Source organism: Schistocerca americana, chromosome 3 (assembly GCF_021461395.2).
Source record: "Schistocerca americana isolate TAMUIC-IGC-003095 chromosome 3, iqSchAmer2.1, whole genome shotgun sequence".
Lineage (NCBI taxonomy): Eukaryota > Metazoa > Arthropoda > Insecta > Orthoptera > Acrididae > Schistocerca > Schistocerca americana.
In genome coordinates, this window is record NC_060121.1 from 49,922,257 (window position 1) to 49,946,144 (window position 23,888).

At 42.3% G+C, this 23,888-nt stretch overlaps 1 protein-coding gene across 3 annotated transcripts in view; it reads right to left on the bottom strand.

Moving 5' to 3' along the window:
- Positions 1 to 23,888, bottom strand: part of LOC124605375 (E3 ubiquitin-protein ligase ZNRF2) — a 683,705-nt gene that overhangs the window by 91,601 nt on the left and 568,216 nt on the right. For all 3 annotated transcript variants that reach the window (XM_047137010.1, XM_047137008.1, XM_047137007.1), the window contains one exon: positions 16,026 to 16,121. In XM_047137010.1, the coding sequence (XP_046992966.1) occupies positions 16,026 to 16,121 (96 nt within the window). The remainder of the gene's footprint in view (positions 1 to 16,025; positions 16,122 to 23,888) is intronic.

Sequence of the window (23,888 nt, forward strand, 5' to 3'; positions counted from 1 at the left end):
CACAAGAAGCTCTAACAGCAATACAAAAGAACCTTATGCAACACAAGAAACTTTCATACACAGAGATTATCGAATTTATGGAACTCCTTCAGCTAAACCTAAGTTACAAATACTTTACTTATAGTAACAACATTTATAAACAACCAAATGGCCTAGCAATGAGATCATGTACATCTGGTACCATAGCTGACATATACACAAATCATTTAAAACAAAAATTATTTGACAGCCAAGAACGTTGCCTAAAGAAAATCGAATATTATAGGAGATGCGTAGATGACGCACTACTGTTTGTGAAAGGGGATACCAAAGACATCACAGACATTCTAAATTATTTCAGTAATCTACACGAGTAAATCAAATTTACAGTGGAACATGAGCAAAATAAAAGCATCAACTTTCTGGATCTAAGTATTACAAGGCATAACAACACATGCAAATTCGAAATTCATATGAAAAATACAATGACACCACAATCCCTGAACCTCATGTCACCCAAATATCCATAAACAGGCAGCATACAGGTCAGTGCTCCATAGGGCAACAAAAATATCATTGAACCAAGAAAATATGCAACAAGAAATAATCACGGTGAAAAAGATTGCAGTTGTCAATGGTTACAATGTTTCCATGGTTGACACAATCCTAGACAAAGTGAAGAAAAACCCAGGTGCAAACTGCACCACAGAAGAAAAAGAGAAAAACAAATATATATCTATTATTCCATACATAAGCAATGTATCACAGAACATTGCAAATATTTTCAAAAATCTCAAAGTAAAAATTCGGTTTTCTACATCTAATAAACTACAACAGAAACTAATAGATAATATAAAGTGTAATCATGATCCATATTCAGACTCTGGAATACACAAGATAACATGCCAGGAATGCTTCATGTTCTACAAAGGACAAACAGGCCGAAATTTCAACACCAGGTACAACGAACACACTGTCAGCAATAGCAAAACCCATACATAATACAGGACACCCATTTGGAAAAATAGAGCAAAATTTGAAAGTACTCCACCGACTAAATAAAGAACATAAAATGGATTTGCTACAAGAACTGGAGATATATTCACATTACAGAAAATATGAAGATACAATATTAAACGAAAAACTTGAAAGTGAATCAGAGTATTTCTTCAGATGTTTCGATAGTATACTTAAATAAAAATACTAAAACATAGAAATAAGAACATTTGTAAAATTGATAAAGCAATTTATGAGCCAAATTGTTACAATAAATAACCTCTGCACAAAAGCATATCATAATCTGTCGAAGACCTATAATGTTATCTTTGTGGACTACCTGTAAGAAGATCTTTGTAACTGCTTTGTTTATATAAGATATTTTCGATGTGTAAAGTGTACAACAAGTTGAGTGTGATGTTTAGTGTGTGTGAGACTCGGCACAAATGGACCATTAGAAAACTGTAAGTACAAATTCTTCTAAATTTCGCCACTAACTTCACAAGAAGAATCGATACCCAACTGAAGAGTCGTTTGTTTCTTATATATTGCAGTAAAAGTCAACGAAATTAAGCAGACTCACACACATTGACAACATCAATAGAAATGGTTTAATACACACAAAAACACGCACTTGAAAATGGGAATCATTTCGCCAGACGCGTCATACGAAAAGTAAAATAAAGAAAAATCGTGACTGGTAGCGGAAGATTTATTTATAAACAAATCCATTGTTTTCACAAGTCGCAGGCTTTCAGAAACCATTTATAATGGATCTAATCATACATCCAACATAATCAAAAATACAACCAGAATACAAACAAGTAACAGAAATAATAAGTTACTTTGGAAAAAAAAAAGAAAGATTTTATACAGCATTTGGAAATGAAATTATTGAGAGTCAGCGAATTTCTAACCGACAAAGTACAAAAAAAAAAAAAAAAAGAACTGTAGGATACTGGAGATTACTGTTAGTCTTTATACAAACAGATTGGCTCAATAATTTCATTTCCAGCCCCTGCATAAAACATCATTTGAGATTAACTTTTTATTTTTGTCTGTTGTTTGTAATTCTAGTGGTGTTTTTGGTTGTGCTGGATGTAGAGAAACGACCATGTTGACGAAGTTGCTTTGTTACAGCGTGTCACCAACTTTGGCGTCATATATAGAGGTTGTTGCACAACAACACCGACAGACTTCGAGGGATTGAAGAAGGTGTCTTGAGGAACAAACTGAGGATAGGAGCCTGTGTCCGGAAACGTGATCCAACGATACTGAAGAGCGGCGCCTGCCGCCAGTCCATGCCTTCTTCAACAGACGTGACTTTGCCCGCTGATGCGCCGCAGACGCAACGTCTCACAATATGCCTAAGGCCGGTATTACACTATCAAATTTCTTTGTCCAATATCTTTGTCCAATATCTTTGTCAAAGATATTTGATAGTGTAATAGGGACTTTGTCAAATGTCGTCCAATATTTGATCAAATCTAGGGCCTCGCTGTATATTTGATCAAAGAAACCGCTTGTCTTCTGTTCACTGCAATGTGACATGTTACCACATGGAGTGCTAGCATCGCTGCAGCGTTCTGTCGTCTGTTGTGTTTTTATAACCATTGCCGGTAAATACAATTGGTGTGTGCCGACAACTACAAAATTAATAGAGATGTCTGAAGCTGATGAGGCGCTTTACAACGTGAGGCACCCTGAATACAAAAATAGATTAAGAAGATTGGAGACCTAACCTAACCTGACCTGACCTGACCTAACCTAACCTAACCTAACCTAACCTAACCTAACCCTCTCCTGCAGCAAGGAATCGGAGTGTTATAGTGAGCCTGTCTTCTGAAGATGTAGCAGTTCTTAAGTGAATATTGCGCTTTGTGATATGAGCACATACAGAAATGTATGCTCATCCATTCTTAAGTAATTGATGTACGACTTGACGTCTTCCACTGTAAGCTCACGTAACAAGTTTTGTTGAATCCTTTTATCGTGTCGTCGTAAAACCCACGGCTTCAGCCAGATTAGATTAGTTTTTTCGTTCCATAGGTCCGTGCTGAGGAGATCCTCGTGGATGTGGAACATGTCGATTTTTTAAAGCTGAAATAACAGTACTAATAGTATGAATAAATACAATACATCATTTGTTTCTATTAAAAATTTCGCCAATGGAGTAGAAGGAGTTGGTCAGTAGTAAGTCTTTCAGGCTCCTTTTAAACTGATCTTTATTTCTAACTAAATTTTTTATGTTTGCTGGCAAATTATTGAAGATGAGTGTTCCTGAGTAGTGGACCCCTTTTTGAACTAAAGTAAGCGCTTTTAAGTCCTTGTGCAGATCATTTTTGTTCCTGGTATTGTATGTATGAACTGAGTTGTTTGTTGGAAAAAGAGATATATTATTTACGACAAATTTCATTAAGAAGTAAATATACTGAGGGGCAGTAGTTAGTATACCCAGTTCTTTGAAGAGGTTTCTGCAGGAGGTCCGTGAATTTAATCCACAAATTATACGTATTACACGCTTTTGGACCTTGAAAACTTTTGTTTGACTTCAAAATTTACCCCCAAAATATTATCCCATATGACATTATGGAACGAAAGTATGCAAGCTTTTTCATTTTTATGTTGCCTATGTCTGCTAACACTCGAATTGCAAATACAGATTTGTTAAGGCCTTTCTGCAGTTCTGTGGTGTGCTCCTCCCAACTGAATTTATTATCCAGTTGTAATCCCAGGACTTTTAAGACTGTCAACCTCGTATGTATGGTTCCATTTTTCCCCCCCACTTCTTTTCCGCATGTGCACACAATGCAACTGGAGTACGCAAAACTGCTGCGGTTAAATAACAAGTTGTTGTCAGCCATCTTGAACTTTGACGAAAAATTTGATGACAGTGTAATACCCCTTCTAGCGCTACGTCAAAGATCTTTGTCAAATATATTGGACGGAATATTGGATCACATCTTTGATCAAATCTTTGACAAAGAAATTTGATAGTGTAATACCGGCCTAACAGGATGCCGGGCGTTAACTAGGGCTGAACGCGTCAACGCCTGTCTCAACAAAGCTGTCGAAACCGCTATGAGCACTGGCGGCAAAGTGGAATGACGAACACATCGCTCATTCGTACTTTGTCTTGTGCTGTCGCGCCGCATCAGGGAGAACTTCGCTTCGTTCGAGCAGTGTGAGCTGCATTTCGTTTGCGGTAATGCAAGAAGGAGCCTGGCCACGCAGTTTTACGCGTGTACGGGCAAAGATATCGAAACTGGCGCCAGCCACACTACTGTACGGTATGTTTGCAACTATTCATCACCGTCTAGAGTGTAAAACAAGTGCTTTCCAAGGACGTTGGAACGGCGGAGGTCGCGTGAGAAGCGTACGGTTGCTACGATCTGAAGAAGAGTTATTAGAGGGGAATTCGACTGGGACCCATCTGCAAGCACACGTTAAAAAGCAACCACATTGCGGGTGTGTGGCGATGCATGGCAAGGGAAGGCATCAGTTCAGTGTTCGGGCGGTGGTTTTTGCAACGTTGGGCCGCGCAGCTGTATTAGGCTGCATAAGTTTTGCTCGCGGACTAGATCTTCAACCGTTAGTGTGTGTTCAACGCTCCGAGCTGCCATACTTGGGCGGAAGAGAACACCCACGCCGACGACGAACGGCGTCATCAAGAAAAGTTTAACATGAAGTTATGGACTGCCATGGTAGACAACTGCTTTATTGTCTCCCACATAGTTTCTCCTCGATTCGCAGGCGATAGCTGTGCAACATTCGGTCGAGAAGTGCTGCCGGAAGTGAGGGGTTGCCACTCGTTGCTCATCGAGGTCTGTGGTTCCAGCACGATCGGGCATCCACGCACTTCAGCCTACCTGCCAGACCCCAGACTGGACAGATGTTCGGAGACCACTGGATTTGTCGAGGTGGCCGTGTAACTTGGTCGCCCGCTGGACTTATGCTTGTGGGGTCTTCTGAAGACCGTGGTGTATGAAACCCCAGTGGAGTCGGTTGCAAGGATGCATGCAAGTGTGAAGATGTTCGCAAAATTCCTCGTATCTCTAAGCGAGTACGTCATTCAACGCTGCACAAATGTTACGCATGCTGTAACGTTGGAGCTAAGCATGTTCAACACCTTCTGTAATTTAACTTCTTGCAACAAGAGAATAAATTGTAATGTTCACTCCTTGAAAGTTGTTTTCGGTCGTCTGTCACAGTGGATACTCTTATGTTTCCTGCTCTTTCCTTTGTGTTCTTATGTCCTTTCCTTTAAACAGAATAAAAGCGCCGAATTCTCGAAAATTTCATCGAACGTAACTGATTACCGCAAACTCCAGTGGAGTAGACGGCGACAGCTGCCGCGTAGGCAGACGTTAGCTCCTGTCATTCCGACACTGTCGGTATCTTTCTGTTGCACCGTGCATACCGAAAAATATTGGAGATTTAGAGGGTTGCCTGAGAAAAATAAACTGCCGATGGATAATCGTGTCCGAAGCCGTCTTCCGCCGAGGCAGCAGAGCGTCGCGTTCATATGAGACAAGGCGTGTCAGTGCTGCAGCTAGGTCCATCTTCTCCAACGGCGATGGTAGCAATCTGTCGCGATCGCTGAACGACTAACAACACACGTCAATTGTGATACTTTCGACTGCGTACAACTATAACGTTTACTGCCTACCGTGCGAGGTGGCGCAGTGGTTAGCACACTGGAGACGACTGTTCAAACCTGTGTCTGGCCAGCCTGATTTAGGTTTTCACTGATTTCCCTAAATCGGTTCAGGCAAATACCGAGATGGTTCCTTTGGAAAGGCACGCCGGCTTCCTTCCCTAATCCGATGGGACCGATGACCCCGCCGTTTGGTTCCCTCCCCCAAATCAACCAACCAACCAGCGTCTGCTGCGGAAAGCTCGGGGGCCCGTACGCCAGGCGCCGGCGCCTGTAGATTCGATACTCTGCAGCGTCGTTGCACGAAGTTTGCGGACATGGGTTCCCATCCTTAATTAGTTCCTCGAGACACCCCCTGCAACCACTCGAAGTATGTCGGTATCGTTTTGTGACACGCTGCGTATATAAAGTCAATTTTCATGACGTGTTCCAGTTTTCTTCAAAGTTATACTGATCTGATACGTCTGCCTGTCTGGGCAACTATTCGCCCCCGACTCTCGCTGGGAACGATCTTGCTAGCGTATCTATGACGAATCGACCAAATTTTTGTAAGATATATAATCATCCCGGTATGTAATTTGAGCAACAAAGCCGCTGGATGAATATTGTAAAACACCACGCGTCGAGAAATTTTTGTAAAAAGCTACCAGACAACAAACGTCTTGGAGTTTGAATTATGTTAAGAAAATTACTCGAAGTCATCCCGTAATTATACAATTCTCGAGCGAACGTGACCTCTGATGAGCGACAGACAAGGGTCCGAGGTCAACACCTCTTCAGGTATACACAGAAAGCGTTAGTTTGCGTTTGCGCCTCGCTGAGGTGTGTGCGCTCCGCGTGCGTGTGCGGTGTGTAGCCTGCGGCATCCTTTCAGTACTTAAGACTTGCGATAGTTTCTTGTAAAATGTAAACTCACTACTTCCATAATTACAAGGAAAAACAAACCGAATTTTTACGGCGTAAATTTTTCAGACAGGAAACTTATACTGTCTGCGTATTCTTTCCAAATGTTATACGTTGGATTACGAGTACACAATCAGGAACAGAAATGATGGAAAACACAACATTTTTTTTATTACAACAGATACTCAAAGGACTGTTGGGAGCTTCGAAGAAGTACTTGTACCTCGAAAAGAAAAGCAAACCGATGGCAAAACTTATTTTTTAAATATAAAAACTCATATGTTTCTATGTACAACGTCTAACTAATGAGGATTTTATTATATTATAGTCGGATCGTAAATTGACAAAATGCTTGTATTCGAACTCTGCATTCTCTCACAAAGCAATCGGATTCATTGAAAACAGACGTTCCGACCTCGGAGTAATCAAGACTATCCATCAACCTGAATATACTATTTAAGCATCTGACAGTGAAAAAAAAAAAGCTCGTTTGCAAATACTGCCAGTCAAACCTGACAATAAAATGAACTACTTGTGTGATGATCAGACATTTGTAAGACTCACGTCACCTAATTGTGTTCCATCTGTCAGATAAGAGTGGGAATATTGCCAATTATAATTAAAAAGATTCACGCAGTGTTATGAGACGGTGCGAAAGATTTAATTTTTCAATAGAGAAATTTTTATGAATTTATTGTACTGCCCCTTCTCAATATTAATACTTTATCAGAAAAGTAAATGCGAACAGAGCAGCAGAGTTGATTCCAGAAAAGGAACTACTTTCCTCATAATTTTACATTTGGCTGAGAGATTATCAACAGATATAAAGAGTCTTCACAAATACAGTACGCATCTTTTAAGAAAACAGCCCGACTGAATAAACATCCCTTCAATGATTATTGGAACGATCCACAACTCGGCATTTACATCTTACCTTCAGCAGTAAGTAAATGGGTCCCGGCAAAGATGAACAGCGAATCACGGCTCTGCAGAGGTTCCGCCCAATGGCGGCAGGGGCCTTGCAACTGAACTTTACTGCAAGACAGCGTCGTAATTGGCCTTCCTGTTCGTTACGCCGACATCAGCTTTATTGCCGCTCTAAACTTGGTCGTTTCGCAGAGCCGACCCTAATACAAAGTCACTCTGTGGCCTGCGCGAGTTATCTGTATCGACTTCCATGCTGAAAGGATCGCTCCAACATTCGACGCGTCAATTTGCAAGCTGCCATATAGTTCCTGCCGTGCCCGTAAAGAACGTGGGCGGATCTCTCTCAGGCTTCGTTAGCGACAACGTAACGACACCGACGGTCGAGCACCTTCACGCGCCCCTCGTGGCAGCTGTTAAAAACACACCAGATGTTTCCCTGTCCCCTTTCGATTTCAGTCCCCTGCGAGTACCATCACCCCAATAGTGGTACTTTTCCTGACATATCCCGCACAGCCTCCACCTTATTACGTACTGCTGAGATGACTTTACAGATCCCTCCTCATGTTCACAATTCGTACATATACTTTATTACGACCCACAGGTGTCATTGCGAATGTCGAGTTAATATTTTACCCTAGAGCCACGCTAACGCCAGTAGCAAATTCCGTATGTTAATTCGAACACGTTAATTTAAACATTTCAACACTGACATCACAACAGTATGCATGCGTAACAGAAAAAAGTAGAAAGAAAAGAGTCAACGTAAACCGGTGAAAACATTGTCCAGTACGTTGGAGCCGAGCACGGTTGTTTGTTCGCTGTTGCTTTAGGGCGCAAAGCAGCTGAGGTCATAAGCACCCGAGTCATAACTTGAAATGGTCAATTACCGAATGGATTTGAAGTCGATAATACTCGAGAGCCCAATCGACTGGAGCAGAGGGATAGCTAAAAGCAATCACTCCTATTCGAGCAGGTTGCTCAAACAGCTGAAAATTAAATTTCCTTCGCCATATTACTACGACGAACATGAATTAAAACGTATTCTACAACGCGTGCTGTATCTGCTAAAATATCTGACAATTCACATGGCAAACATACATTAAAACATAAACGGTTATGAAATCGGCATTGGGTCAGAAAACGGCGCCTTGTCAGTGGTTGGTTGTAGAGCACAGAGGGATGCGGAGTCTCCATTTAAATAACGGTAGCTGAAACGACAGTGCCAAATACGAAGCGTAGCTAGAAGTACCCACTCGCGACGAGAGGCGACAGGAAGTCGTCCAAGCCGTTGGGAGGCGTTTAATTTCCCGGGGTTTGTTCCCATATAGACAAGACCAGTGTTCATGCCAGAGTGACACAATGTTCCTATGTATGCGGACACAGGGATCGTCTGAAGAGACAGAATAGCTAAAAGGCCTACGTAGTCTGACTGCAGCCTCGGCAGTCTCATTCGCCGACATTCCGACGTAAGCAGGGACCCACATAACATCACGTTGGCTCCATCATCATCAGCGAGCGAGTAGAGGCAATCTAGGATTCGTTGTACTAAGGGGTGGTAAGTGATCAGCACACGGAAGCTCTGGAGGACACTAAATGAATCTGAGCATAATACACAGTTGAGAAGCCTGTGACGACGATGTACAGGGTGTCCTGATAGAGGGTGGACAGCTCTGCAGTACAAATCCAGCACTGTTCTAGAAGCCGGTATCTAAAATGTTTGTTGACAATGACAAAATCGCATCCTACACAACGGTCGGTCTTAAGAGCCATCAGTGAAAACGAAGGTGTTACCAATTTGGGTGCAAAGTTCGAGAAACTTAAATGTAGGTCGCATCTAGAGTAGTGTTTTTGGGAAGCGAACTAAGTCCAAGATGAAAGTCGACCTCTGCACGAAGCCAAGGCGATGAAGAACGGCTCTCACCCATCGGGTAACTGACAGGTAATGTAAGGTTAAGCTTCCCAAGCAGTATTCGGGAGGCAACAAAGACGTGGCGCTTATTCCGTACAGGGCGTCAAGGGAGTCATCAAAAATGGACGCATAAGATGGATGATTGGACATAGAAGAAGACAGCATTGAGGAGAACATCACGCCGATATGACACCGGTAGTTCCCGAGCACGATGCTGCGTTGTGAAGCATCCGGGAGGGCCGCGGTTCAAGCACCCATGCGGCCTCGCTGATCACGGCTTTCGGTGGTCGCATTTAACTACACCGGACAAGTCACGGCTGCCATCTTACCTTTTCTCCAACTGAGCTGGTACTTCGTCTCCAATTGTTTTGACGTCGACTAGACATTATGCTCGAACCTTATTTCTTTCAGCAAAACATTATACCAATAAACCAGACACTTCCGAAACACTTAACATAACGACAGATGCACACATGTTGGAATCAGGCTTCCCGTCATCCTTTGTGACAGGGAGACATACAATACTTACAGCACCGGGCTTTATCACAAACTAAATATCGATTCCAGACGTTTTTCAATCGCCGCCCGTTTGGTCAAATTGTCTGTGAGTGCAGCAAAAAATAATAAGACTATGTCTGAACTTAAACTAACACACTATGGATGATGCAGAACCCCGTGACTGTAGGATACATTAAACGAAATAAAAGTACAGTCAGTTGCGACCATTCACTTCTTAAACACACACAAAACACTCCTCCCCTCTCTCCCTGTGGTCATTCCCTCTTCCGCCACCCCCTTCATCTCTTTCCATCTTCTCCCCCTCTCTATACAACTACTACATCACCCCCAACCAAATTCGAGCTAGGTGGTCTAGATGGTTCTTATCCCAACAGCATTTTTTCCAGACAATAAATGTTACGCGTACCAAGTTTGGTTGAAATCGAGGGAATAGTTTAGGATGAAATGAGGAAAACATAGAGAGAGAGAAAGGGAGAGAGAAATTCATATTATATTGAACCCTCTGCCGGGCACTTTATTGTGAACAGCAGAGTAATCACGTACATGTAGACATATGTAATGATTTCTCTACTTCCGTGAACTAATATTATAACCACTTCAGGCTCATCTTCAGGTGAAACATGCAAGAGTTTATATTTTCTTACTTGTAGGGTGATGTTGGGCGATGGAGGTGGCTTCACCACACCAAGATGACTGCTCACACGTGAATGTATCGCTTTGTGTGCTAGTTATTTGGCAGATCCGAAATGTGAAATAATTTGGGTGAAGGTCACGATTAAAGCTGGCTCAAACATGGTAGTTGGATGTCTCTATAGGCCCCCTGGCTCAACAGCTGTTGTGGCAGAACACCTGAAGGAAAATTTGGAAAATATTTCGAATAGATTTCCCGACCATGTTATAGTTTTGGGTGGAGATTTTAATTTACCAGATATAGACTGGGAGACTCAAACGTTTATAACGGGTGGCAGGGACAAAGAATCCACAGAAATTTTTTTAAGTGCAATATCTGAAAACTACCTTGAGCAGTTAAACAGAGAACCGACTCGTGGCGATAACATGTTAAACCTTCTGGTGACAAACACACCCGAACTATTAGAAACAGGGAATCAGCGATCATAAAGCGATTACAGCATCGGTGATTTCGGCCATAAATAGAAATATTAAAAAAAGGTAGAAAGATTTTTCTGTTTAGCAAAAGTGACAAAAAACAGATTTCAGAGTACCTGACGGCTCAACACAAAAGTTTTATCTCAAGTACAAATAGTGTTCAGGATCTGTGGACAAAGTTCAAAACCATCGTAATATATGAATTAGATGAGTATGTGCCAAGCAAGATCGTAAGAGATAGAAAAGAGCCACCGTGGCACAACAACCGAGTTAGAAAACCGCTACGGAATCAAAGGGAACTTCACAGTAAACATAAACATAGCCAAAGCCTTGCAGACAAACAAAAATTACACGACGCGAAATGTAGTGTGAGGAAGGCTATGCGAGAGGCGTTCAATGAATTCGAAAGTAAAGTTCTATGTACTGACTTGGCAGAAAATCCTAAGAAATTTTGGTCTTATGTCAAATGGTTCAAATGGCTCTGAGCACTATGGGACATTATATCTGAGGTCATCAGTCCCCTAGAACTTAGAACTACTTAAACCTAACTAACCTAAGGTTAGTTAGGTCGAAGTAGAGAGGATATAAAATGTAGACTGGCAATGGCAAGGAAAGCGTTTCTGAAGAAGAGAAATTTGTTAACATCGAATATAGATTTAAGTGTCAGGAAGTCGATTCTGAAAGTATTTGTATGGAGTGTAGCCATGTATGGAAGCGAAACATGGACGATAAATAGTTTGGACAAGAAGAGAATAGAAGCTTTCGAAATGTGGTGCTACAGAAGAATGCTGAAGATCAGATGGGTAGATCACATAACTAATGAAAAGGTATTGAATAGGATTGGGGAGAAGAGGAGTTTGTGGCACAACTTGACAAGAAGGGGGGACCGGTTGGTAGGACATCTTCTGAGGCATCAAGGAATCACAAATTTAGCATTGGAGGGCAGCGTGGAGGGTAAAAATCGTAGAGGGCGACCAAGAGATGAATACACTAAACAGATTCAGAAGGATGTAGGTTGTAGTAAGTACTGGGAGATGAAGAAGCTTGTACAGGATAGAGCAGCATGGAGAGCTGCATCAAACCAGTCTCGGGACTGAAGACCACAACAACAACAACATAAGGACATCACACACATCCATGTCCGAGGCAGGATTCGAACCTGCGACCGTAGCGGTCGCGCGGTTCCAGACTGGAGCGCCTGGAACCGCTCGGGTCCTATGTCAAAGCGGTAGGTGGATCAAAAGAAAATGTCCAGACACTCTGCGACCAAAATGGTACTGAAACACAGGATGACAGACTAAAGGCCGAAATACTAAATGTCTTTTTCCAAAGCTGTTTCACAGAGGAAGACTGCACTGTAGTTCCTTCTCTAGATTGTCGCTCAGATGACAAAATGGTAGATCTCGAACTAGATGACAGAGGGATAGAAAAACAATTAAAATCGCTCAAAAGAGGAACGCCGCTGGACCTGATGGGATACCAGTTAGATTTTACACAGAGTACGCGAAGGAACTTGCCCCCCTTCATGCAGCGGTGTACCGTAGGTCTCTAGAAGAGCGTAGCGTTCCAAAGGATTGGAAAAGGGCACAGGTCATCCCCGTTTTCAAGAACGGACGTCGAACAGATGTGCAGAACTATAGGCCTATATCTCTAATGTCGATCAGTTGTAGAAATTTGGAACACGTATTATGACTTTACTGGAGACTAGAAATCTACTCTGTAGGAATCAGCATGGGTTTCGAAAAAGACGGTCATGTGAAACCCAGCTCGCGCTATTCGTCCACGAGACTCAGAGGGCCATAGACACGGGTTCACAGGTAGATGCCGTGTTTCTTGACTTCCGCAAGGCGTTCGATACAGTTCCCCACAGTCGTTTAATGAACAAAGTAAGAGCATATGGACTATCAGACCAATTGTGTGATTGGATTGAGGAGTTCCTAGATAACAGAACGCAGCATGTCATTCTCAATGGAGAGAAGTCTTCCGAAGTAAGAGTGATTTCAGGTGTGCCGCAGGGGTGTGTCATAGGACCGTTGCTGTTCACAATATGTATAAATGACCTTGTGGATAACATCGGAAGTTCACTGAGGCTTTTTGCGGATGATGCTGTAGTATGTCGAGAGTTTGTAACAATGGAAAATTGTACTGAAATGCAAGAGGATCTGCAAGGAATTGACGCATGGTGAAGGGAATGGCAATTGAATGTCAATGTACACAAGTGTAATGTGCTGCGAATACACAGAAAGAAAGATGCTTTATCTTTTAGCTACAATATAGCAGGTCAGCAACTGTAAGCAGTTAATTCCATAAATTATCTGGGAGTAGGCATTACGAGTGATTTAAAATGGAATGACCATACAAAATCAATCGTCGGTAAAGCAGATGCCAGACTGAGATTCATTGGAAGAATCCTAAGGAAATGCAGTCCGAAAACAAAGGTAGTAGGTTACAGTACACTTGTTCGCCGACTGCTTGAATACTGCTCATCAGTGTGGGATCCGTACCAGATAGGGTTGATAGAAGAGATGGAGAAGATACAACGGAGAGCAGCGCGCTTCGTTACAGGACCATTTAGTAATCGCGAAAGCGTTACGGAGATGATAGATAAACTCCAGTGGAAGACTCTGCAGGAGAGACGCTCAGTAGCTCGGTACGGGCTTTTGTTAAAGTTTCGAGAACATACCTTCACCGAAGAGTCAAGCAGTATATTGCTCCCTCCTACGTATATCTCGCGAAGAGACCATGAGGATAAAAGCAGAGAGATTAGGGCCCACATAGAGGCATATCGACAGTCCTTCTTTCCGCGAACAGTAAGAGATTGGAATAGAAGGGAGAACCGATAGAAGTACTCAAGGTGCCCTCCGCTACACACCGTCAGGTGGCTTGCGGAGTATGGATGCTTCGGAAGTTGGATTTACTTACTTACTTGCTGACTTAATGCGCCAGTATAGCCGGTATTGGTGAAAAGATCCAACTAGCAATTTCCAATGTCATTGTGCTTCAGTCACCCATCATTTCTTGTTATTATTTTGTACAAACACTTCCACCAGAAACCGACCAGCATGCAGTATGTGCTGTACAATAGTGTAGAGCACAAAGATCTTAGCCCAAATATACAGTATTCAATTTCTGGGGTACAAAAATTTCTTCAAATTCTGTGTCTGCAAGGAGCCGATCAGCCAGATCCTAACAAAAATAGCGCCCGTAAGTAAATAAATTACACTTTAGAAACAATTTGCTAAATAACTAACACACATGGCGATACATTAAAGTGCACCCGTCCTCTTGTGGCAGTACAGCAACAAATATGAATATGTTGCACACCTGATCTAAATAAATGTCACGTGACTATGGCTTCCCGTCATGTAGACCGTTCGCCGGGTGGAAGTCTTTCGATATGACGCCGCTTCGGCGACTTGCGCGTCGATGGAGATAAAATGATGATGATTAGGACAACACAACACCCAGTCCCTGAGTGGAGAAAGTCTCCAACCAAGCCGGGAATCGAACCCGGGCCCTTAGGATTGACATTCTCTCGCGCTGACCACTCAGCTACCGGGGACACATCTGATCTGAATCTGGGCCTTAAAGCTCGATAATTAGGTCATGAAAGCAAGAGATATTAAGTAAGTTAATGATCGCGGTTACCTCCAATTATATTTCTTGTCTCTAAACCGATTTTACATCGCAGCTGTCTGATAAGAATAACGTACCCCCGTTCTGTGATATACACACATGTCTTTCCCTTGCTGGTGCACTTAATGGCAAGATACACCGAAATGTCACATACTTTCTTTTGGCTTAATTTACTCTTCACAGTTATTCGTGGTTTGCAAACAGATGAGAATTGTTTACTCTTGGACATGGAACAATTTAGCTATAACGAATAACTATGCTATTGATAGCAGTTAAGCACACCTATGTAAAATCATTCGTGATGTCGATTGTCACTATGATGAATTTTTATTGTATCACGAACTTCTGTTGAAACTGTAAACTGAACAACTGCTCAACTGCTTTCAGTAGATTGCTAATTAACGTTTCGCGCCCAATCTTTTTCCTGTGGAGGCACACAACCATCATTGCATCTTTCGAGATAGAATGCTGTACGACCTTTAGAATTAAGGTGAAGCCGTGCGCCACTTACTGAAGCTATCCTGCGCTCCAAACATTACGCGCGCATGAACCAAATTTTCTCTGGTTTTACCAGCCTCTAAAATGAACTTAATTGTCATCTGCTGATAACTTTAAGTCCAGGATGGAAAAGTCACCCACCACTGTAACTTTATTGTCCTCAGTCACTCGCTGTATACGTGGTAGCGCAGTGGCTGGAGGCAACCGACTCGTACTTGGGACGGCCAAGGTTCAAATTTCTGTCCGTAATCACATCATATGGAGGCTAAAATGTTGCCCTAAAGAGAATAATGACTATATGTTAGACTTCAACCGTTCTCCCTACCAAAAGACTCGCGTAGTTTGACTTTGTTTTTCATGCCAGCGACATTGTTACACACAACCTGCAACTGCCCGGTTCACATGAAGTAGCAGACCTCGCAGACAGCCTCTTAACAATATGCACTAGCTGCTGGAAATTCATGTTTTGATGCCGATATCAGTACTCTTAGTATTTACGGGTCAAGCGGTCTTGTTCGCACAAATTACATAATTTTTTAAATCGTTATGAATGTTTAAGTCAGAGTTGTGTGTCCTCTTGGCTTAATCATTAACTCTTTTCAGGCTGAACCAGATATAGACGTGAAGGGCATGTAGTACTCTTTACCTTTCACCGCACAAATGAACGGTTTGCCATCTCACTAGCCTGTTTCCTCAGAATGGCAAAGAAACAAATAAATAAACTTAGCGCACACATCTACACTCACGAAATGCAGCCCCCCCCCTTTCTTTCTTTCTCTCTCTCTCTCTCTCTCTGTGTGTGTGTGTGTGTGTGTGTGTGTGTGTGTGTGTGTGTGTGTGGGCTCGAGTGCCAGTCTCAGGCGACAAATGAGATGAGGCAATATTTTCACTTACCGTTGTAACTGAGCCGCGGCTTCGTGAGGCACATCACCAGGTGACATTCTATGTCATCCGGAAGGACGAACTTTGCACACACAGGACATTTTATTCCTGCGGAAGAAATAAAAGAGAACAATAAGTTTCTGTAGCATAAGAGAATGTACGAACTTTTAGTAAAATACCATAAATTATAATGTTTTGAATTTGGAATTATTAGCTGCTACGGCGCTCTATTTTTGAAAGGGTAAAACGCCTGTACAAGTCTCACGAGACTGAAACTTTTCAGATAATGCAGCAGAGTTATACATGCGACACGAACTTTTCTGAGACAACTTGGCAAAAGCACAAGAAGTTAAAAACCAGTGTCAGTCGCGTGGCAGCAATTATCATGCGGTTAGGGAATGTTGGAAGTTAAATAGTAATTTCTTAAATTTACAGAAGAATAGGAAGTGCCTTTCTTTTTTATTTTTAGAATTTTTGTTATTCGTTCTACACATACGACACTTATTTAAGGGTAATTATGTTCAGAAGAACGACGCACGATCATGACGCTTCATACTGGTTTATTAAGAGAAGATGTTACTGAAACTTCATTTATTATCATTTATTTATCTTACGATAATAGGGGAAAATACTAGAAAATAATTTCGAGGGAAAAGTCGGCAAACGGGCGTTATACATCATAACAGTTGTCTTGTGAAATTTTTTTATGTGGCATCACGGATCTTTTTCTGTGAGTATCTAAACTTTCCTGGCGTATTAATTCTTGATAATCTTGTCCCACCCGCAGTCATCCTAACAGACTGTTTCAGCGGTCAATCTGGCCTCCATATACAGGTGAGAACGCTGTTTGCTGACTCTTTCTTCCGGTTAAATTTAATACACAGAGTTCTCACTTGAAAACAGCGGCCAGTCGGACCGCTGAAACATCTTGTGAAGATGATTGTATGATCCGGCTGCAGCCTCGACAAGCATACAACGAATTAGGTCTCTTTTACAATGGGGCACTGATTTGACATCTCACATACCATACACTTACCACTACAGTTTATATCGTATAATCACAAAACTTTCGTATCAAAAACACACACTGTTCCCATTGCAAACTGTTGCACAGGTAACCAAGAAGTAACATGGTTGTCATTATTATCGTCCACCCACAGATAACTGCGACAAACAGAAACTAAATTCATAAAAAATAATAGACGCTTAACAACATTTGTACAGAAATGTAAAATAACGATAAATATTTACTGTTGGTTCGTCAGAAACAGCTCGTTTCTTCCAAGCACTTTATATACGAGTTGAGAGATTTAACACAAATCCAGGACGTCCTTTTCACTTTTAGTGCCGTCTCCAAAGCTTGTGGCCATGTCTCTTGTCAAACTATGAGCTAACTTATCATCATAAAGCCTAACACAAAAGTGTTGTATCGACATGCACACATCATACACCTTGTATACCGACGGATCATGGCCGGCCGTTATGGCCGTGCGGTTCTAGGCGCTTCAGTCTGGAACCCCGAGACCGCTACGGTCGCAGGTTCGAATCCTGCCTCGGGCATGGATGTGTGTGATGTCCTTAGGTTAGTTAGGTTTAAGCAGTTCTAAGTTCTAGGGGACTGATGACCTCAGATGTTAAGTCCCATAGTGCTCAGAGCCAACCGACGGATCATGATTTTTCTCATTGCCGAAGACAGCCCTGGGTCAGAGGCCAGTATCCCATGCGGGGGCTATGTTTTGGCAAACGAAGGTACGTTCAGCATTAAGGATGCGAGTCAGAATTTTATTATCCAAAATTAAATTACTTTCTGTTGCGCCACACATCTTCCGAAGCAGAGAGACGTACCAAAGAGACAACTGTAACTGACGAAAACAGTTATCGAACACGTAACACGAAGCAAGTAGGAGTAATGACCAACTTAGAGGACAAGCCACCCTTGTCAAACAGAGGTAAACAAAGCATCCAAGAAACTTTAGACCAAGCGAAAAAGGGCCATTTTCTTTTGTTATCCCGTTTCACAATCACAGAAACTCTGCTGTTCCTTTTTAACGTCGGCGCTTATCCTGTAAAAAACGGAACACTGGTCGCCTATTGCCTTCCCCGTCTCCTGACGTTTAGAGTACGGGACTCCACTCCAAACTACTTCCCTCGAGCCTACACCGACCCTCGAACACCACCAATCCGGCTCCCGGTAACGAGTCGGACATGTATGATATCCGGTCCGCCGTAATTTTTTTGTTTGTTTGTTTGGTACAGTCGAAGCTTGTTTATCGACCATCTACCGTAACGAATGACTCGCACAAAGAGTAGAAGAAATGTAAGAGAGTGACTCGCGTAACGGACGATGATTCACATAGACCTGTTTACTGATTTTTTTCTTTTTTTTCAGTCTTTGAGAACCATTTCAAAAACCACCTTCGCCGGCCGTGGTGGTCTAGCGGTTCTGGGCGCTCAGTCAGGAACCGCGCGACTGCTACGGTCGCAGGTTCGAATCCTACCTCGGGCATGGATGTGTGTGATGTCCTTAGGTTAGTTAGGTTTAAGTAGTTCTAAGTTCTAGGGGACTTACGACCACAGATGTTGAGTCCCATAGTGCTCAGAGCCATTTGAAAAACCACCTTCTGGCCTGGACCCGTCTCTTTGATCACTATAAACGAAGACTTAAGTTGTGCGTTCTCCTATAAACTTCCGCTCTGAAAAACAGAAGCTCAGTCGGTTGTACTGGTCGCAATGCGCCTCGCGCCGCAACACGTGTGATGTGTACTGGGGCTCGCGCTTCCGCGACCATTTTGAAGATCTTTTCTTCGAAAACGCGTGGTAACCCTTTCCTTTCCAGTATCTGTTTATGAACTCCCACTCTGATTTGTTATCGTTAACGAACACAAATTCATTAAAGACGCCCATAAGGCAGTAGCTATGCACGCTACGAATATGCTGTGTCTCTGTTTCGAGAAATTTTGAAGCAGGCGTACACAAGTATGTTTAGATATCTTTCTTCCAAAATATGATGTACTCTACTATAAATTAAAAATTACAGTACTATACTAAAAATCTATTTCAGTACCCATTTTTTCGGAATGGAAGGCAATAAGGCAATGACCTATTCCACATGGATTCCTACAGAAAACAAGTGTTTCACTTAACGATTCTTAATTACGACTAAGATGCAAGAACGAATCACGCTTATTATGCGAAGTAACAGCGTAAAATGTACAATGCAAATGAATGTTACAAAATACATACAAGAATCAGTCGTTTTTATTTTATGGCCAATTAAGATACACATTACCTGACATCCATAACTGTAATTAATTATATGAGATTTCCTGAAAATTTACCGTACGTAATTGACACAATTCAATTCACACAACGAAATTAAGCATAGAAATTGTAATTGATGAAATTTATGTAATTTTAATTTTCCATTTATAATTGTTCGTGGATGTGGATCAAGTTTATTAATGGAAATCATCGACAGCGACTTCAAATGCTCATCAGTTAGTTTAGATCTGTAAATGTTTTTGTGTATTTCATTTTGGACAACGGTTTTTCACGTGTCGAAAGCGGGGCAAAAGACACGAAGAAACTTATGGAAATGATCAAACTGTTCGAGTGGAAGATTCTTATAAAATTACAGTAATGATGACTTTAAACATTTCAAATCGCTACACTGCAAATCAATCTATTTACAAAGCTGAGTAAAGATTTACACTGGATTTATCTTTAAGGCAATCTTAATTACATTAAATACTCATTGTTAAACACACTGGAAAACAGCAGTTACGAAACACACTAGCCACATTATATTTTGTTTTTCAGGTCGCACATGTTGCCGCAAAGGTGCTGGTACCGTATACTACTACTTGACTCAGCTTCTCTACTCTTCGGAAGACGTCACTGCCATACACGTAGCATAGTCTGAAGTAGTCGTAACATACGTAAAGCTGAGCACCCGCATCGGCCATCACCGCGGCGATGAAATAACTTGCTGACTTGCCAGTAAGTGCCAACAGGAATTGCGGAGCGGAGTCCACCCCCGTTCCCTGTACCACAGGTATATGAATCACGTCTAGTCCTAAACAAAAAATTAGACGTACATCTACATCTACATGGATACTCTGCAAATCACATTTAAGTGCCCGGCAGAGGGTTCATCGAACCACCTTCACAATTCTCTATTATTTCAATCTCGTATAGCGCGCGGAAAGAATGAACACCTATATCTTTCCGTAAGGCTCCGATTTCCCTTATGTTATCATGGTGATCGAGTTCCCTATGTACGTCGGAGTCAACAAAATATTTTCGCATTCGGAGGAGAAAGTTGGTGATTCGAATTTCGTGAGATTTCCAGCTCAAATCCTGTATGATTTCTGTGACTCTCTCCCATATTTCGCGTTAATACAAAACGTGCTGCCTTTCTTTGAACTTTTTCGATGTACTCCGTCAGTCCTATCTGGTAAGGACCACACAGCGCAGCAGTATTCTGAAAAAGGACGGACAAGTGTAGTACAGGCAGTCTCCTTAGTAGGTCTGTTACATTTTCTAAGTGTCCTGCCAATAAAACGCAGTCTTTGGTTAGCATTCCCCACAACATTTTCTATGTGTTCTTTCCAATTTAAGTTGTTCGTAATTGTAATACCTAGGTATTTAGTTGAAATTACGTCTTTTAGATTAGACTGATTTATCGTGTAACCGAGGTTTAACGAGTTCCTTTTAGTACTTATGTGGATGGCCTCACACTTTTCGTTATTTAGGGTCAAACTGCCACTTTTCGCACCATTCAGATATTTTTTTAAATCGTTTTGCAACTGGTTTTGGTCTTCTTATGACTTTATTAGTCGATAAAGGACAGCGTCATCTGCAAACAATCTAAGACGGCTGCTCAGATTGTCTCCCAAATCGTTTATATAGATAAGGAATCGTACTTCCAACACTACAGCATGCTGGTATTATGAACTATAGTCTGTCCAACTTTTCTTGAGCCATGTCAGTGGCGACCGCAGGCAACAAACCATTATTGACGCCACGTGGCGAGATGTGTTACCACAATGCTTCGGCGAGAAGATATCCCGTAATGCTGATACCACATGCAGTTCGCGCTCCGTTCTGACCACTTGTTGTGATTTTGATGACGGAAGGAAGTAACGAGGTTTTGTGAAAGCTCATTACATTCATACGTGGTATTTATCTGTAGCAATGTACATGAATTTAAATTAAGGCCACAGCTCAAGGTCAAATAATACGCTGCTCACTGAGTAATGGCTACTGCAGTGCCACTCAGTGTCGTCTCGTAAAGACTGGCAGCGGTGCCAAGCGTCACGAAACTTGTGAACTGTACTGAGAAGTCCCGATGTGGGGTGGGGTGCTACTCCAGTGCCAGAGAGCCTGGGCGAAAGTGGCAGTCTAAGAAGGGCAAAATAAGCTGAAGACGTGAACTGAAATTTGTGTCAGGGAGGGCATTGGGCCACGGTAGTCCGTGCAGCAATGTTAGCTGTGGTGCTGTGGCCATATAATGGCTACCATTCTTATCTAACAAGCAAAGAGACCCATGTTCAAGTCCCGACCATGGCACAAATTTTAATTCATTTCTTCAGCTTACATCATTATCGTACATAAAGATGAGACTCAAATGTCTCGAGGAAAATTTAATTATGAGATCTATAGAACTGTACTTGACACAAGATATCTACGGAAGACTTATAACTATGTGGTGTCACTTGACATTGAAAGCTTCAATGAAGCCGAAAATCGATAGTTAAGTGTCTGTGCATGATGCGGGACATACATCAGACGATCTGAGAAGCCTGGTGAAACACTTATTGAAAATAAAATACACAACATTTCTACGAACACTAAAACAACAACGATTATGGTGTAGCAAAAAGAAGGAACGAGGAAAGTACGGAATATTACGGTTAGACGTCACATCGACACAGTCATTCGAGACGGAGCGTAAGCTTCACATTACATGCCCATACCAAGATAATCGTCATCGCCTAACTTCAGTTACAAATTTCCTGTTTTTTATTCGTCTTTCCAAATATGAGTCCGAGGGCTGCGTTAAGCTAGGATCGCACAAAGATTTGTAATGGATGCGGCTGTACCCATGTTGATTGAACTAACACAGCATTCGTCTCTAACAATGTGGGGAATCTACGAAAAAAAGGTCTTGAGAGAGGGGCGAGGGTGTTGTGCCTGTACTATTGTTTTAGGTCCACACTCAAGAAGGCAGTGAGCTGGGGCACCACGATGTGGTACTCACTGTACTACCAAAGACACGACTGCCTAGGGGATGCCACGCCTGTGAGGTTTTGTGGAAGGATGACCGGTCCCACGAGGCAGTCGCCAATTATCTCCGTCCACAGACAGGCCGAACCGGTGTCGCTGGTTCGCTGTCACCATACCAAGGGGATTCTCCATACCACACAGCTGGGTGTCATGAGGGCTGATGATACCGCCCCTCGTAACGGTAGCCTCATCTCTGAATAGGGTGGATGACAGAAATCCCAGCACTGTATGGCCTGTGCGACAGTCGCCGCAGAGGGTAGTCCGTAGCTAATAAAGCCTGCATCCATTTTAAGTGATACGCATAGCGGCAGTGGTCGTCGAGAATGTTCCACACGGTCGTCTGGCTTTTCCAACACTGACAGGTCACCTGTCTGGTGCTGAATCTGGGTCCACCTTCACGTGGATGGACCTCAGGCCGTATGCCTGTAATACCCGTGTCAACCCTCATTATTCAGGGGTCGTCCCCTGCAGTTTGCCACCATTCAGTAAACTCACTCCGTGTGGTGAATGCACCGAAATATACAGGAACACGAACAGGTAAAATGTAGCGAATCAGTATATGTGCTTATCTTGGACAGACCAGACAACAGACCAGAAAAAATCGCAACCGATAAGAGTTACTAAAACGGAAGAGTGTACGGTGTGACTAACACTATTTGCAACTAAAATCACAACACCAAAACAGAATGGCACAGTCCTAAGGCCAGAATGGTTACATGCACTTGAATGGTTAACGATGATCTATAGCCTCCACAGAACAGAGATATTTTAAATAAGGATTATTAGGAAAATAACGGGTGCAGCACAAAGTTCACATAGCTGAAAAATTAGTAGTAATGAGAAGATCTACTAAAATATACGCAAAATATCAGAAGTAACGGCAAAGCGAAGGTGAATCTTCTTTGTACACCTCTACTGAATAAATAAGAACATGCAAAAGAAAGAAATTTACTTGTATTTCTGGAAAAAGAACTCAACAGTAGCATGGATTAAGGAAATAAACATAGCAGCATATATACATAAAAAAACCAGAGATACAAAATGAAACACATTCCAGAAAAAAATATTAAATTTAGAAGGCTGCAACGCAAAAGAAATAAGAATGGGTTCCATTTGTGAGGTTACGTGTTTGTAACTGACGATTCCGCCGCACTATCCTGTTCTTTCCTGCAGAGTCAGTCTGGGAAACAACTGCAGCTCGTCAGCTGTCACCCAGGACTCTGCAACACCTCTGCATAGGTCCTCCACAAGAATGGGAACTGGTGAAGCTATTGAACCACTTCTTAGAGAACATATCGCTCAGCTGTCATGTTTCTCTTGCAGCTGGGGTAACATTGCTCTTCTGCTACCAGTTTAGTCGTCACGAAAAGGACTTCCCACTTTAACAACCAATCCAAAGACAAACGTGTTGAAATTTTCCTAATTTCCCCTAAACTTTCGACATTCTCCTCATGAAACACGCTCTCATTTCTACATTACACCTAACTCTCGAATACTAAGAGAATAATACATGCCCCCATCGCCTCCTGGAACCTGTTTCGCCAACTCCCGGACATCACTCGGCGCACGCTGCTCAGACCTGTGCCT